General features: G+C 42.1%; 1 protein-coding gene across 5 annotated transcripts in view; it reads left to right on the top strand.

The window, feature by feature from the left end:
• Positions 1-14,891, top strand: part of TNRC6A (trinucleotide repeat containing adaptor 6A) — a 170,629-nt gene that overhangs the window by 139,265 nt on the left and 16,473 nt on the right. For 4 of the 5 annotated variants that reach the window (XM_054693792.1, XM_054693794.1, XM_054693790.1 and 1 more), the window contains 7 exons: positions 255-2,837; positions 4,160-4,336; positions 5,208-5,383; positions 6,546-6,578; positions 8,099-8,179; positions 8,498-8,549; positions 14,519-14,661. In XM_054693792.1, the coding sequence (XP_054549767.1) occupies positions 255-2,837; positions 4,160-4,336; positions 5,208-5,383; positions 6,546-6,578; positions 8,099-8,179; positions 8,498-8,549; positions 14,519-14,661 (3,245 nt within the window). The remainder of the gene's footprint in view (positions 1-254; positions 2,838-4,159; positions 4,337-5,207; positions 5,384-6,545; positions 6,579-8,098; positions 8,180-8,497; positions 8,550-14,518; positions 14,662-14,891) is intronic. The other variant, XM_054693791.1, reaches the window with a different exon arrangement.

Below are 14,891 nucleotides of genomic sequence, written 5' to 3'. Positions count from 1 at the left end.
TATACTTGCTGATAAGTTAACAGTTTGTTCATTTAGCAAGTATTAATTGAAGGACTTTTATTTTCCAGGTACTAATCTTCCCTCTTAGGATTATGTCAGTAAACAAAGAATTCCTTGCCTGTGTGGAATAATTACTGGATCTGAAAAGTTGGCTGAAATATAACCACATTGCCAAATGTATCTTGCTGGCATTGAGAAGGCACAGGCATGTTTTTAAATACTTCATAACTTTTTGTGCTTCTCTTTTATTCTAGATATAAACCACAGTACTTCAGGAGCCCATTATGAAAACCCGCAGCGGGGGCCTGTGTCTTCTACAAGCGACTCTAGCACAAACTGTAAGAACGCTGTTGTAAACGACTCTCCTGAAAGAGAAGCATGGCCCTCAGCCCCTGGCAGTGATCCTGAGTTGGCTTCAGAATGTATGGATGCTGATTCTGCTTCCAGTTCTGAATCAGAGAGAAACATCACTATCATGGCTTCAGGGAGCACAGGCGGTGAAAAAGATGGCCTTCGGAATAGTACTGGACTTGCTTCTCAAAACAAGTTTGTGGTTGGTAGCAGCAGCAATAATGTGGGCCATGGAAGTAGTACTGGGCCATGGGGGTTTTCCCATGGAGCCATAATAAGCACATGTCAGGTGTCTGTGGATGCTCCTGAAAGCAAATCAGAAAGTAGCAACAATAGAATGAATGCTTGGGGCACTGTAAGTTCTTCATCAAATGGAGGGTTAAATCCAAGCACTTTGAATTCAGCTAGCAACCATGGTGCCTGGCCAGTATTAGAGAACAACGGACTTGCCCTAAAAGGGCCTGTAGGGAGTGGTAGTTCTGGCATCAATATTCAGTGCAGTCCCATAAGCCAGATGCCTAACAATCAGAGTATTAACTCTAAAGTGGGTGGCTCTTCTACCCATGGTACCTGGGGAAGCCTTCAGGAAACGTGTGAATCTGAAGTAAGTGGTACACAGAAGGTTTCATTCAGTGGTCAACCTCAAAATATTACCACTGAAATGACTGGACCAAATAACACTACTAACTTTATGACCTCTAGTTTACCAAACTCCGGTTCAGTACAGAATAATGAACTGCCTAGTAATACAGGGGCCTGGCGCGTGAGCACAATGAATCATCCTCAGATACAGGCTCCATCAGTTATGAATGGCACTTCCCTTTCTCACCTTAGCAATGGAGAGTCAAAAAATGGAGGCTCTTACGGTACTACATGGGGTGCCTATGGTTCTAATTACTCTGGAGACAAATGTTCAAGCCCTAATGGCCAAGCAAATGGTGACACTGTGAATGCAACTCTAATGCAGCCTGGTATAAATGGGCCTATGGGCACTAACTTTCAAGTTAACACGAATAAAGGAGGAGGTGTGTGGGAGTCTGGGGCAGCAAATTCCCAGAGCGCATCATGGGGAAGTGGAAACAGTGCGAATTCTGGGGGAAGTCGAAGAGGATGGGGCACCCCTGCACAAAACACTGGCACTAATACACCCAGCGTGGAGTGGAACAAACTGTCTAGCAATCAGCATTCCAATGACAGTGCAAATGGCAATGGTAAGACGTTTACAAATGGATGGAAATCTACTGAGGAAGAGGATCAGGGTTCTGCCACATCTCAGACAAATGAGCAAAACAGCGTGTGGGCCAAATCAGGAGGTCCGGTGGAGAGTGAAGGTAGTACAGAAAGCACTGGACGCCTGGAGGAAAAAGTAACTGGGGAAAATCAGAGTAGAGATAGAAGAAAAATAGATCAGCACACCTTACTCCAAAGCATTGTAAACAGAACTGACTTAGATCCACGTGTCCTATCCAACTCTGGTTGGGGACAGACTCCTATTAAGCAGAATACTGCCTGGGATACTGATGCATCACCTAGAGGGGAAAGAAAGACTGACAATGGGACAGAGGCCTGGGGGAGCTCTGCAACACAGACTTTTAACTCAGGGGCATGTATAGATAAGACTAGCCCTAATAGTAATGATACCTCATCTGTAGTAGGTTGGGGAGATCCCAAACCTGCTGTGAGGTGGGGAGATTCCAAAGGCTCAAACTGCCAGGGGGGATGGGAAGATGATTCTGCTGCTACAGGAATGGTCAAGAGCAATCAGTGGGGGAATTGCAAAGAGGAGAAGTCTGCATGGAATGATTCGCAAAAGAACAAACAGGGATGGGGTGATGGACAAAAATCAAACCAAGGGTGGTCCGTTTCTGCCGGTGATAACTGGGGAGAAACTTCAAGGAGTAACCATTGGGGTGAAGCTAATAAGAAATCTAGCTCAGGAGGTAGTGACAGTGACAGATCTGTTTCTGGTTGGAATGAACTCGGTAAAACTAGTTCTTTTACTTGGGGAAATAACATAAATCCAAATAATTCATCAGGATGGGATGAATCTTCTAAAGCTAATCCTTCCCCGGGATGGGGAGATCCTCCAAAGTCTAATCAGTCACTAGGTTGGGGAGATTCGTCCAAGCCAGTCAGTTCTCCAGACTGGAACAAGCAACAAGACATTGTTGGATCTTGGGGAATCCCACCAGCTACAGGCAAGCCTCCTGGTACGGGCTGGCTGGGGGGACCTATTCCAGCCCCAGCTAAAGAAGAAGAACCTACAGGCTGGGAGGAACCATCCCCAGAATCCATACGCCGCAAAATGGAGATTGATGATGGAACTTCAGCTTGGGGAGATCCAAGCAAATACAACTACAAAAATGTGAACATGTGGAACAAAAACATCCCAAATGGTGGCAGCCGTCCAGACCAGCAAGCACAGGCACACCAGTTGCTGCCATCTGCAAGTGCCATCGCAAACAAAGAGGCGGGCAGTGGCTCCGGTAAGTTTTTATTTTATGGATACTGATAGTGCTGCAAACGCTTCCCGTGTTACAAGTCTTGTTTCCATTACTCTTACTGTAAGATTTGCTGGCTGAAGTACTTAGATATGCACACAACAGTTTTTTTACTGCAAATTCGGGAGAAGCTTATAGGGAAGACAATTACAGGGACAGTGTTGACTCTCAGGAAACAGGGTCTTGCCTTTGACAGTGTTGGCGGTGAATCCAAGACACTGCGTTCACTATGAGAAATGCTACAGAAAGCAGAGGGGGTTGATGCTGTACACTTCCAGCAATTCTGTATCAAGCCAAACCGTTACTTTTTATTTTTGTTATTTGGCTAAAATGTCCCTAGAAATACCGCAACCTCTAAGGACAATACACTCTAAATATTTGGCCTTTGAAAGGGCATGATTTAAGTAGGTATGAAATCCAAGTCTGTTAGGTACAGCTTGTTATATGTGTATGCTTATAAAACATTTGACGGTGCCTTTCTAGTGCAGTGCCATGTTCCTCTTATAACCTGGAACTGATTCTTACCTGCAAATGATTTTGACAATGGCATTTTGAGTAAATTTCATTGGACTGCATTGTCTTGTTAATGGAGGTTTTATTGACCAAGAGTCCTGCTGGATGTGGAGATAGGAGTGTTTTTATGAACTGACCTTTCAGCACCTATTTTCTCTTCCTGAGTATAGTTTATTGTATTAATTTAGATTTAATTCCTAGTAGAAACAAGTATGTATCTAAGGAAGGCTGTTTCACTTCTTTTAGATGATACTTATAACTGAGTTTCTTTGCTTTGGACAAACTAATATTTCAGAATTCTTAAGAGGCTTTGTCCAGCATGTGTAAGAGTAGGATGCTTACTCATTGCTAGTCTTCTAGTTAGTTGGTGTTCCAGAACAGTGATACTGAAAGGCTGCAGTAATGGTTAAAGAATTTATGCATAAACTATTACCCAGCTTGACCATTTGCTTTACATTTACTAGTTTTGGCTCAGAATAACTTTTTCGGGAATTTAAATTCATCTTCAGTAGAAGCTAATTTGCCATAATTAAGGTAATTCAAAAGAATCTGCTCAGCACTCAGAGGGCAATGACAAAAGAAGTAGTAAGGGGGAATTCACACCATAGGTAAATTATAATAATAGGAAATGATTTATCTTTCATAAAACAAATGCCACATTTTTGGCCTATCACAGCATCATTATTTAATTCATAAATGTGAAGTTTTTCATCTTTGTTCTCTATTCCTTATTGTTCTTCATTCCACTATGCTTCCCTGCCGTGTGCTGATAACTTTTCCCCCACTTTCTAAAGGCTGGGGTGAGCCCTGGGGGGAGCCTTCCACTCCAGCCACAACTGTGGATAATGGTACTTCAGCGTGGGGTAAACCCATAGACAGTGGTCCCAGCTGGGGGGAACCCATTGCTGCGGCATCCAGCACATCCACGTGGGGCTCCAGCTCTGTTGGTCCTCAGGCGTTAAGCAAATCTGGTAAGTTACTCATAATCCCTGGTAGCTGTTTTGTAGCATAGGTGATCACTCATTGACTGTTAGTAAGTGATTGGATGTTTTTATCATTGATGTTATATCTGTGTATCATCATAATTCTGTTTTGGTTCTTTGAATTTATAATATAACATATTCTTTTATCTTTCTGAATTTTCTCATTTTCCTTAGAACTAACTATTAATGATTGTATGTACTTCACCAGAATGTTTTATTTTACCAAATTACATTATCTTGAAACAGTCAAGCAACTTTTATGTATTTAACGTGAAACTGGTTATAATAATCATTGGGACACATATCCCCAATTTGTCTGGCTCAGATTACAGATGATTCCCTGAATATTATACAGAAGTAGTTCGGGAAGGACCCCCAGTTTTCAGATGAACATTATCACTAACCCCTATGTTATATAAGGAATACCCCATAGGGATCCCAAAGCCTAATATAGAGATAAGATACTTTCTGCTTAATGACTTTTGGCATGCCTTCAGAATCTATATTAAAATGAATTTTGAAAAATTTCATATTTCCTTTTTGTCCCGTGTGTCACTGTGCAGATTAAGTGAGATTGAACAACAAGGAGACCACTGTACACTGTTTAGGAATCCTTTATTTTGTCAAAGCACGGGAGATGTTTCATTGAAAATTTTAATAAAAATAAATTCTTTTTTAATAGAATTTTTAACTCAAGTTAAAAATAACTTGATTTTTATGCAGATTTAAGATGGGAAATAAAATTGGGGCTTTTAGCTCTCTTCCCCTCCCCAGTTTGCCCCTTTAATGTATGCTCATCCTCCAGAAAGAATTGTTTTATTAAAGTATATTTCTCTTTGTATCACAAATCCACAATCAGGGCCAAAATCTATGCAAGATGGCTGGTGTGGTGATGATATGCCATTGCCTGGAAATCGCCCCACTGGCTGGGAAGAGGAAGAGGATGTAGAGATTGGAATGTGGAATAGTAGTTCATCTCAAGAACTTAATTCATCTTTAAATTGGCCACCATATACAAAGAAAATGTCATCGAAGGTAAACATTTCAAGGGCACAACCCTTGAAACTTTACATTCCAAAGGTAGCTTACCCACAGAAAATTATATTCTGTCTGCCCATTTATGGCAATCAGTACAGTCTAGGCATCCCCAACTTAGGTGTAGCCTCTCGTATGGGCAGCCACCTAGGAAAATATGAGACCATGGGAACTTCCTTTCTCCCCACTGCTACAGCTTGGGATTTCTCTCCTCCTCCCCCTCTACCAATGCTGCCTGGGGATAGTCCCTCACCCCGTGGTGGTGCCTGCAGTGGTGAGGATGAAGAGAAGGGCAAATCTCCATGTTGACTCTTTCCATCCCACTGCCTCTTCATCTCCCATATCTCCCATTCCACCTCACCAAGAGTCCCCAGCCTCCCTTTTTGACCAGAGTCACCATCCTCATTATTCATCTCCCATCTCTGTCCCTTTCCCATCCCCAGAGGTCCTGTGACAAAAATCTCTAGGAATGAGCCAAGTTTGGTTTTGATTTTACATGTGGACAAATCTTATTTCAAATCTGGCTATACATCAGAATCATATAGCATTTGTTAAAAGTACAACTTTCCTGTACCCAAGCCTATAATATATATTTATATATTATATAAATTGGATCAAATTTTTTGTCCTAACAAGCTCCCCAGATATGTCTGATGCAAAGCCAGATTTGGTTAACCAGTGATTTAGAGGTGGTGCCGGATACCAGTATAAATTCTCCTGGGGACCATTTTCAAAATATGTGTCCAGTCCCCCAGGTGGTTCTCATACATCCTTCCCACCCTTTTTGAGAATAATTACTTTTTGAGGGACCTTAGTCAAATGTCCAGTAGCTCAATCAGCTGTCCCTCCCTTTTAATCCTGGGATTCTAAGTCTGGGACCTGCCATTTCCTTATTTTTAATTTTTCATTTGGCTGAATTTGGCTATTGCCTTACCATGTAGCTTACAAAGTGCTTTCCCATATGTTACATAAATCATGTGATCCTCATAAACTTCTGAGATAGAATACTGATGAGGAATTTGAGACTGGAAAAAGTGGTGATTTGCCCATAGTTGCATCTAGTAAGTGATAGAGCAAGGACTTAAGTTTAGATCTTCCAATTCCAAACCCTGTGTTCTTCCCACTGGACCATGCTGTTTTGTGACTTTGTCTTTCCTTACAGGGTCTGAGTGGCAAAAAAAGGAGAAGGGAAAGGGTGTGTAGCCTTTTTACTCTTTCTCCTTTGTTTCTACTAGTAAAAATCTTTTAGAAAGCAACTGCAAACATTTATTTAGCCTCTGCTGTGTGCCAGGTACTGTGCTTGGTGCTGGGGGTTCAGAAACACTAGATGTGAGCTGTACCTTCAAGGAGCTCAGAGTCTAGTATCTGGAACATTAGGAGAGCTCTCTAAGGAGAGTCAGCTTGAGCTTGGAAGATGCCTGGGGGGGGGGTGGGATGTGCTAAGGAAAATAGTAGCCTGACAACTAAAATAAAATTGTAAAGTGTTTTCAATACCATGCCAAAGAGTTTGAACTTTATTCTGTATAAATGTGGAGCCAGTGAAATGGAACAGAAGACAGTACCAATTTGATCTTTTTTTATTATTATTATTAATTTCTTTAAAGAAAACTAACCAATGACTATTTAAGGTGAATTAAAAAAGAGGTGAGACCAGAGTTAGGGATCTCAGTTAGGAAGCTTCTAGAATCATTCAAGTTAGACAGAAGAGCCTAAATTGGGAAGCAGGAATGGATTGGTAGTGGAGGAATTAATTTGAGAGACATGTCCTTTTAAAAATTAGAAAGGACAAAGACCTTGACAACATACTAGGTGTGGGGTTGGGGGCAAAAGAGGAAAAGGAATCAAAGACCACTTCAGAAACCCCGGCAAGGGTTAGGTGCTTGCTTCAGAGACCTGCATTTAGGGGGGATATTGTAAAGCTGTGTTCTCTTCCACAGTCAGAAGGAACAGATAGTAGCAAGGGGAAGGGGAAATTAAAGCAATAGACTAGAGAATGGTCCTGTGATCACTACATAAGTGGGAGACTCCAGCTTCCCTATCTAGAAGACTTCAAGTCATGGGCCATTCCACCTCAGCTCATGTCTTAAAGTAGTTACTGTACTGCCCATGCCCCGAACAGCCAGCCTCAGAAAGCCAATGTTACACTGGAGAAATCCCAGCTGCTGCTGGGATACTGTGTTCTTGGCAATAGAAGTTGAAATTTTAAACTACTTTATTTCATTTAAAACTAAAATACTGCTTTTTCAGTACAGTGCACATAGCATAATTAAGTTATACATTATATTTGTTTCTTTGGACTAACCCAAAAATCTGAGACTTTGTTTTGGTGTAAGAATTCTGAAAATCCAAATTGTAACTAATCTTTTAGAATATAGTCCATTCGTCAGTTAGATACTGTTTGATAAACAGTTATCAATTATTCAGAGGACCCTTTTTTGTGGGTTATTGAGGCCCTCTGCTTCTGTCTTTTCCTTCTGACTGCTTGCCTTTAGAGATTTCTCTGTACATTACAGCTATACCAGAGGACTGGAGCAAAGGAAGTTGAAAAATAAGTTGATTTTTAATTATTAACAACTCTGATAAAGAGTTGGTTGGAGGAGAAATTATTGGCTAAAAATGAAAGTTGGGAATTGTCTTGAAATTTTATTAACCCATCATTATACCCAGATAAATAGAGATGGCCATGGCATCTTTCTACTCTTTTATTTTACAAAGGGAATGATGAAAGGTGGAAACAAACAAGAAGAAACATGGATAAATCCATTTGTTAAACAGTTTTCAAATATCAGTTTTTCGGTAAGTATGTCTTCCTAATAGGCCTCTCCCCTTTTGATGTGGTCCATGTTTGCCCTAATTTAAATTTTTGTTTTTTCAAACAAATTGTTCTTTATCTTGAGTCCTTATGCTTTCAGTCAGAGTAAAATTGGCTATGAAGCCTTCTTTATAGTATTAACTAAAAGTACTGACCATGTGTTATTAACATTTTTTAAAAAATCATATTAGCAGTGAAAAGTAAGCTTTGTGATCTGCTTGAGTATAAAAAGTAATGAGATAAAATAAAATTCATTTTTCTTTAATAAATTAAGGCCTGTTAACATGCTGTCTTTTCTTCAGAGAGACTCACCAGAAGAAAATGTACAAAGCAATAAGATGGACCTTTCTGGAGGTAAGAAAAAAAAAATCAGTTTGAGTTTATATTCATTATTGATGGACAGCATTATCTTTGACATAATCCTACTAAAAGAGCCCCAGCCTAGACCAGGAGGGGGAAGACCTGGCTTCTACTGCCATCTTCCTGTGCTCTCGAGCAAACCTTAGAAGGCTGTGATTATGTGAGTTTATGTGCCCTCGAAGTGTATATCTAAGGTAGTTGCAAATCTAGATAGTAGCCTGTAATTAGCTCAAAAATAGTCCTGTTAAGAATTTAACTCTCGGGCCTCCCGGGTGGTGCAGTGGTTGAGCACTGGGTTGCGAAGCTACCCGCAGCCTCTGCAACACCAGTTCGATCCCTGGCCGCGGGGCCAGGGTCCCACATAGTGTGCAGACCTCTCCTGCCGCCCGCTACTTCCCTCAGCAGTGTACTTCGGTCCTTCTGCCTGTTCTGCTCCGGCTCTGGTGAATTCTCTCACCCTCCCGTGCTTCTGACTGTACCCGGTGCTTGTATAAATAAATAAATCTTAAAATAAATAAATAAATAAATCCTTTAAAAAAAAGAATTTAACTCTCCAGGTTGTCTGATATTTTCTCCCCCCCCCCCCAGATTTATTTATTTATTATTTATACAAGCACTGGGTACAGTCAGAAGCGCGGGAAGGTGAGAGAATTCACCAGAGCCAGAGCTGGGAGCAGAGCAGGCAAAAGGACCGAAGTACACTGCTGAGGGGAGCAGCGGGCGGCAGGAGAGGTCCGCGCGCCATGTGGGACCCTCCTCCGGTGGCCAGGGAGCAGCCGGGGATCAAACCGGTGCTGCAGAGGCTGCGGGCAGCTTCGCAACCCAGCACTCAACCACTGCGCCACCGGGGAGGCCCTGATATTTTCTTAATTTAGTGAACAGTGTGTACAAAGCCTCAGACAGGTGATAGAGACAGCCATCCTGTAGAAGCGGCAGGTAGTTTCATGTAAGAGAATAAGACTTATGAATAGTTTGTGCTGGTGGGATAAAAGCTTTACCTGGAAGGTTGGGTGGGACCTAAATCGTGAAGGGGTTGGGGCCTGAATTTACCGTGAACATAGGGATTAAAGAATTTTAACCTGAAAAGTGACATGACTTGAATTTATGTTTTAGAAAAATAATTTTGGCTATAGATTGAAAATATTTTAGGGTACAAATCATTGGCAGCAGAGGACAGACAAAGAAAAGATAACTAATCATAGCCAAACAGAGATTTGTTAGAGAATTTTCAAAGCTCCAAACAAGACAGTAGGTGGGAAGAATCCAATTCAGTGGAGATACAGAAATTAGAATCAAAAAAGTGTGTGCCAATTTTTTATGAAGGGTGAAGGGAGTGGATGTGATGAAATATGATTCCCAGCTTTCATACCTGGACAAGAAGTAGTGTAAAGTCAGTCCAGGCAGGAGAGAGAAACTACACAGTAATTTGAACAGGGAAATTTTTTTTTTTAAAGATTTATTTTTATTTATATAAGAACCGGGGCACAGGCCAGATGTGCAGGAATCCTCTCTGGTGAGAGGATTCACCAGAGACAGAGCAGGGAGCAGAACAGGCAGACTGACAAAATACACTGCTGAGGGGAGCAGCGGGCGAGACAGGAGAGGTCTGCTGCGCCATGTAGGATTCTCGCCGGCCAGCCGGCATTGAACCCACACTGTAGAGGCTGCGGACAGCTTCATGGTGCGGCGCTCAACCGCCTGCGCCACCAGGGAGGCCCTGAACAGGGAAAATTTAAGAGTAATAAGGTATTAATTAGTGGGAGGTAAAGAGAACTCTAAAGAATGTATGAGTAGAAGATAATTACTATAGGAGACATGGCTAACCTTAGGACTGAGAAAGTATGCCAAAAGAAAGAGCCCCCTCCTCCCCACCACTGAGCTGGGATCCAGCTCTTGATGTGGCTGTGGCTCACTGCATGGCTCACTGCAGTGGCTCACCACTGCATGTGGTGCCACCCCATGGCTGTCCATTTCTAGGGGAGTCATCTCACTGGAGGGTACTGCTGTAAAACTGCCACAGAGGCTACTGATAGGAGCTGCTGTCTGGTGGTGAGGTGAGCCCTACAAGGGCCTGGTGCTGGAAAAACTGCCAGTGTTACAGGAGAGAACACACTGAATCTAGGAAACAAAACTTCTCACAGTATCTCTCCTGCTCCTCTGCTGACACAACTTCACTGTCATTGAGCAAGTGGAAAAAAAAAAAAAGTAAAGAGCCCAGATACACTTTTTCACAAAGGTGAATTTTGAGATGAGAGACAGTAAGTCATCAGTACAATTCACCCCACCCCACGCCTTCCCAGCTTCCATGTGCAGTCTTTACACATTTCAATTCTACTGCAAGGGTGAAACAACTTTGTCTTTTTATTCTTTCTTGTAAACAAGGAGCTTTTCACTTGTCAGAATGAGAGGATGTACGGTCCTTAGAGTCATTGTGTGTCAGTAGTTATGATGTTAATCAAATTTCACTGTTTGTTACTGAAAGACTAAAATGTAAGCTTTCAGCAACTTGCAACTAAAATAAAAATAGCAAAGATAAAGGAGAAAATGGTTGACCTTCACAAATAACCACATACACATAGCAAGCAATAGAAAAAATGCAACACTAGTGCTATCCTCACTACTGCAGCTGGTCGTGCGCTGTGGTGTCTTTTCACTGCCCATTTTGTACATGCCCCACTCTCAGCCAGCTCTGCAGCTTTCCCAGGTTCTTCCCTGGTGGGGCAATCCAAACCTTCATCCTCAGTAGGTCTTGAGCACTCAGACATCCTGCCTTTTTTGATTACTATAATTTCTTAATTAACCTTTATCATTGGACATGGTTCAGACCTAAGAAATATCATCAGAGAAGCCCTTGGGTTCCAGAGTGCTTTCTTCCTTCATTTTTGTATCAGGGAACCAGTTTTCACTTGGTAATCAGAATCAATCACTCCAGCCCCTGGATGAACCCCTTTTCTACCTACTGTTTCAGTGGCATAAGAACTTCAAAAGGTCCAAGTGGCAGTTTTCATCTTCCAGTTCCATAGAACCACTGTGTCTCCTGATAGAAGCGCTTTTTCCTTTTAATGACTAAGCTCTCTATACCTGCAGAGTTGCCGAAACAGGAGGCAGGGATTCTGAGTGGCTCATTACGTGTATAGTGAGAGAAGTCACTCCTCCACTCCTCTTTTGAGTCCAGACCTATGCATCCTGGTGTGGGGACACACTTAATGCATCCTTCTGCCCATAAGACAGAAGTCCATTCTTTCAGGATGTTGTCTCCCAGCTTGCTTTGTAACTGGGTCTTCAATGAGCCATTCCACTTGTCAGTTTGGCTGGCTGCTGTTGGGTAATGGTATAGATAATAAGCCACTCCACAGGCCTGTGCCCATTACTACACTTCTTTTGCTGCAAAATGAGTTCCTTGGTCAGATACAGGACTGTGAGGGATGCCAGTACAGTGGGTGAGGCCTTCTGTGAGATACGGATCCACAGACGCTTTATAGTCGGGGAAAACAAATGGATATCCAGAATATATGTCTGTTGCTGTGTGGACAAGGCTCTGTTTCCTCTGTGGCCCAGTAAATGGCAGAGAAGTTACAGTGATGTTGTGCTAGTGGTGCTTGCTGAGTGTATCTGCTGGGAAGAACTGTTCATAGAAAGGTCTCTCACTAGAGGCACTCTGCTACAAAGTTGTTTGGAGACGTGTGGGAATAAGAGAAGCTGCTCTCTGACTGCTGCCATCCTGCACTGCCAACACCTGCCAAGTGAACACATCAGGTCAGGAAGTGAAGCCCCTGCTAGGATTTCTCTCCAGCGCCTACTAATAAAGCCTCAGAACCAGTTGGCAAAGAAAAAACATGCCAGGAGCCCAAATATGTTTTCATGGAGCAGTCAAAAGGGTGAATCTGAAGCTGAGAGACAGATCAATAACTAGATTATTTGAACCAATTATTTGAACCAAGAAATTTAGTAGGCTTAGGAGGTTTGGTAGACAAGATACTAAGTTTAAAGTTGCAATGAAAACCATGTGATATTCAGTGAACAGTTGAAATTTGAATGTGGAGCTCTGAAGGGAGAGCTTGAGACAATAAGTGTAACTAATGAGAGGTCAGTGGTGGTAAAGCTGCAAAAATTGGTTGACCAGAGAAAGCTGTAGAATAATGGACTGAATGAACAACACAAAACCCCTGGGAAAGGCAATAGGCAAAGATCCTGAGAAATATGACCAGTAGAATAGAGTCACTTTCCAAAAGCCAGCTGAGAATAGACATTTGAAAATAGGCAAACGGTTGTCAGAGAATGATTTTGACATTGAGGAATTGGTATTTGTCATTGGTAACTTTAACCAAGGGCCTTCGGGGATTGATAAACTGAAGGGACACAGCCACATTTGATAGTCAGGTTTCTGAAGGGACGCAGCAGTGTTGGGAATCATGTGACATACTCTTTTAAAAGATTTTGAGTAGGCAAAAATGAGGATTATTTTGGGAAAGTACAGTGAAGTCTTACTTAGGAAGAAGAGTTGGCTGCATTTGCTTACAGGGATTTGAAGTGAAAAGGTGGGCGGTACAGCGGCCATTAACCAGGGTGGAGGGCAGAGGGGAGGTCATTGCAAAGCATTATTGACATTCAGGGGAGGGCTCTCACAAGTGCTAAAATGTGGATTATTTTGAGCTATAGCTGAAACAAAATTTCAAGAGACCAGTGGCATTTTAAAAGTTACAATGTTTCCTTTTCCACTTGCTTAGAAATGGGGTAGTGAGGGCAAGTGTTGTGGGGCAGCCACAGACATCTCAAAAGGAGGATCACAGTTGTAAAGAAGCGATGGATGAGATTTGAGGGCTGAGAAAATGTAGAGGATGAGGAACAAGGAGGTTTTTCAAATTTAAAACCAGTCTTTCCTCCTTTCAAGGAGGAAAAAGAATTTTTCAATTTCAAAACCAGCCTTTGAGACTGACTCAAAGTGCATTTTTAGAGCAAATCAAGAAGACAGATCTTAGGTATACTGAGAAAGCCCGCAGTATGTCCAGCATTAACAAAAACATGAGGAAACCAACCCAGCTGTGGGGAGAGGAGGAGAAGCCATAATGCGCTTGTGATAAGGCTGTGGAGGCGCAGGGCGGTGTCCATTCTGAAAAGGTATCTGAATCACGGTGGTGGTTGGAGGCTGCTGTTAAAAGCAAAGATTTTATAGGAGGGAGTTTCTAGGAGAAGAGGTGGTTTTGATAGCAACGAAGTCAGACAGAATTTACACCAAGAAAGATCTGAGAGTAGGTACGGGAGATGTTGACCTATGTGGTCTCCCGGGTTCCCCAGTGCTAAATGGGGGTGCTGATTGTACAGTTACAGGCCTCAAGTTACAACACACAAAATGAGCATTTAGAACAGCAGAAGGCACATAGTAACATTTATTAGATGGGGTTTCTTGTGCAATTTGCTTATTTTTTGGAGAAACTATGTTTTTATTATGAAATTAAGCATTTTAGAGATGACCAAAGATTTTGACCTTCTGTTTACCTGAACAAATTTACTTGTGAGGAATACAAGATTTATTAAGGGGGCCTCCCCAGTGGCGCAGCGGGTTGAGCATAGCACTGTGAAGCTGTCCGCAGCCTCTGCAGCGCAGGTTCCGTTCCCGGCCGGCCGGGGAGATTCCCACATAGTGCAGCAGACCTCTCCTGTCGCGCCTGCTGCTCCCTTCAGCAGTGCTTTCGGTCTGTCTGCCTGTTCTGCTCCCCACTCTGTCTCTGGTGAATCCTCTCACCGCCCGTGCCTCTGGCCTGTACCCCATGTCTTATACAAATAAAAATAAATCTTTTTAAAAAAGATTTATTAAGTGCTAGTGCATTTTTCATATGTCCTTTTCCAGGCAGCAGTCATTTCAGCTTCAGAAGTAATTGTTTTGCTTTTTACTCCAAATTTATGTGAAACCAACAAGTGCAATTGCTTTCCTACTTGATAACATAGCCTCCTGTATTTACTAGGAATGTTACAAGACAAACGAATGGAGATAGATAAACATAGTCTAAATATTGGTGATTACAATCGAACGGTCGGGAAAGGCCCTGGTTCTCGGCCTCAGATTTCCAAAGAGTCTTCCATGGAGCGCAGTCCTTATTTTGATAAGGTAAGTTGTTTGTTTTATCCCAGTGGCAAATTAACCAATACATTTATAGCGTAATTACTCATTAATATTTGGGATACTTAGTATGAAGTGTCATAATCCAGTGCAAACCTATTACTGAATTTGTAGGTCATTGTCCTTTTTATGTCTCAGCATAGGGATTGCATTTATAATTTCTTCTTAATCCCATAAAATATGTTTGGTTCTTTTTATGTACTCTAAAATTAACACTA

This window comes from Talpa occidentalis, unplaced genomic scaffold (assembly GCF_014898055.3).
Source record: "Talpa occidentalis isolate TD23 unplaced genomic scaffold, MPIMG_talOcc4v2.1 talOcc4.12, whole genome shotgun sequence".
NCBI classification, from domain to species: domain Eukaryota; kingdom Metazoa; phylum Chordata; class Mammalia; order Eulipotyphla; family Talpidae; genus Talpa; species Talpa occidentalis.
The sequence above is the reverse complement of the archived record's forward strand: the minus strand, read 5'-3'. Positions and strand labels throughout refer to the sequence as shown.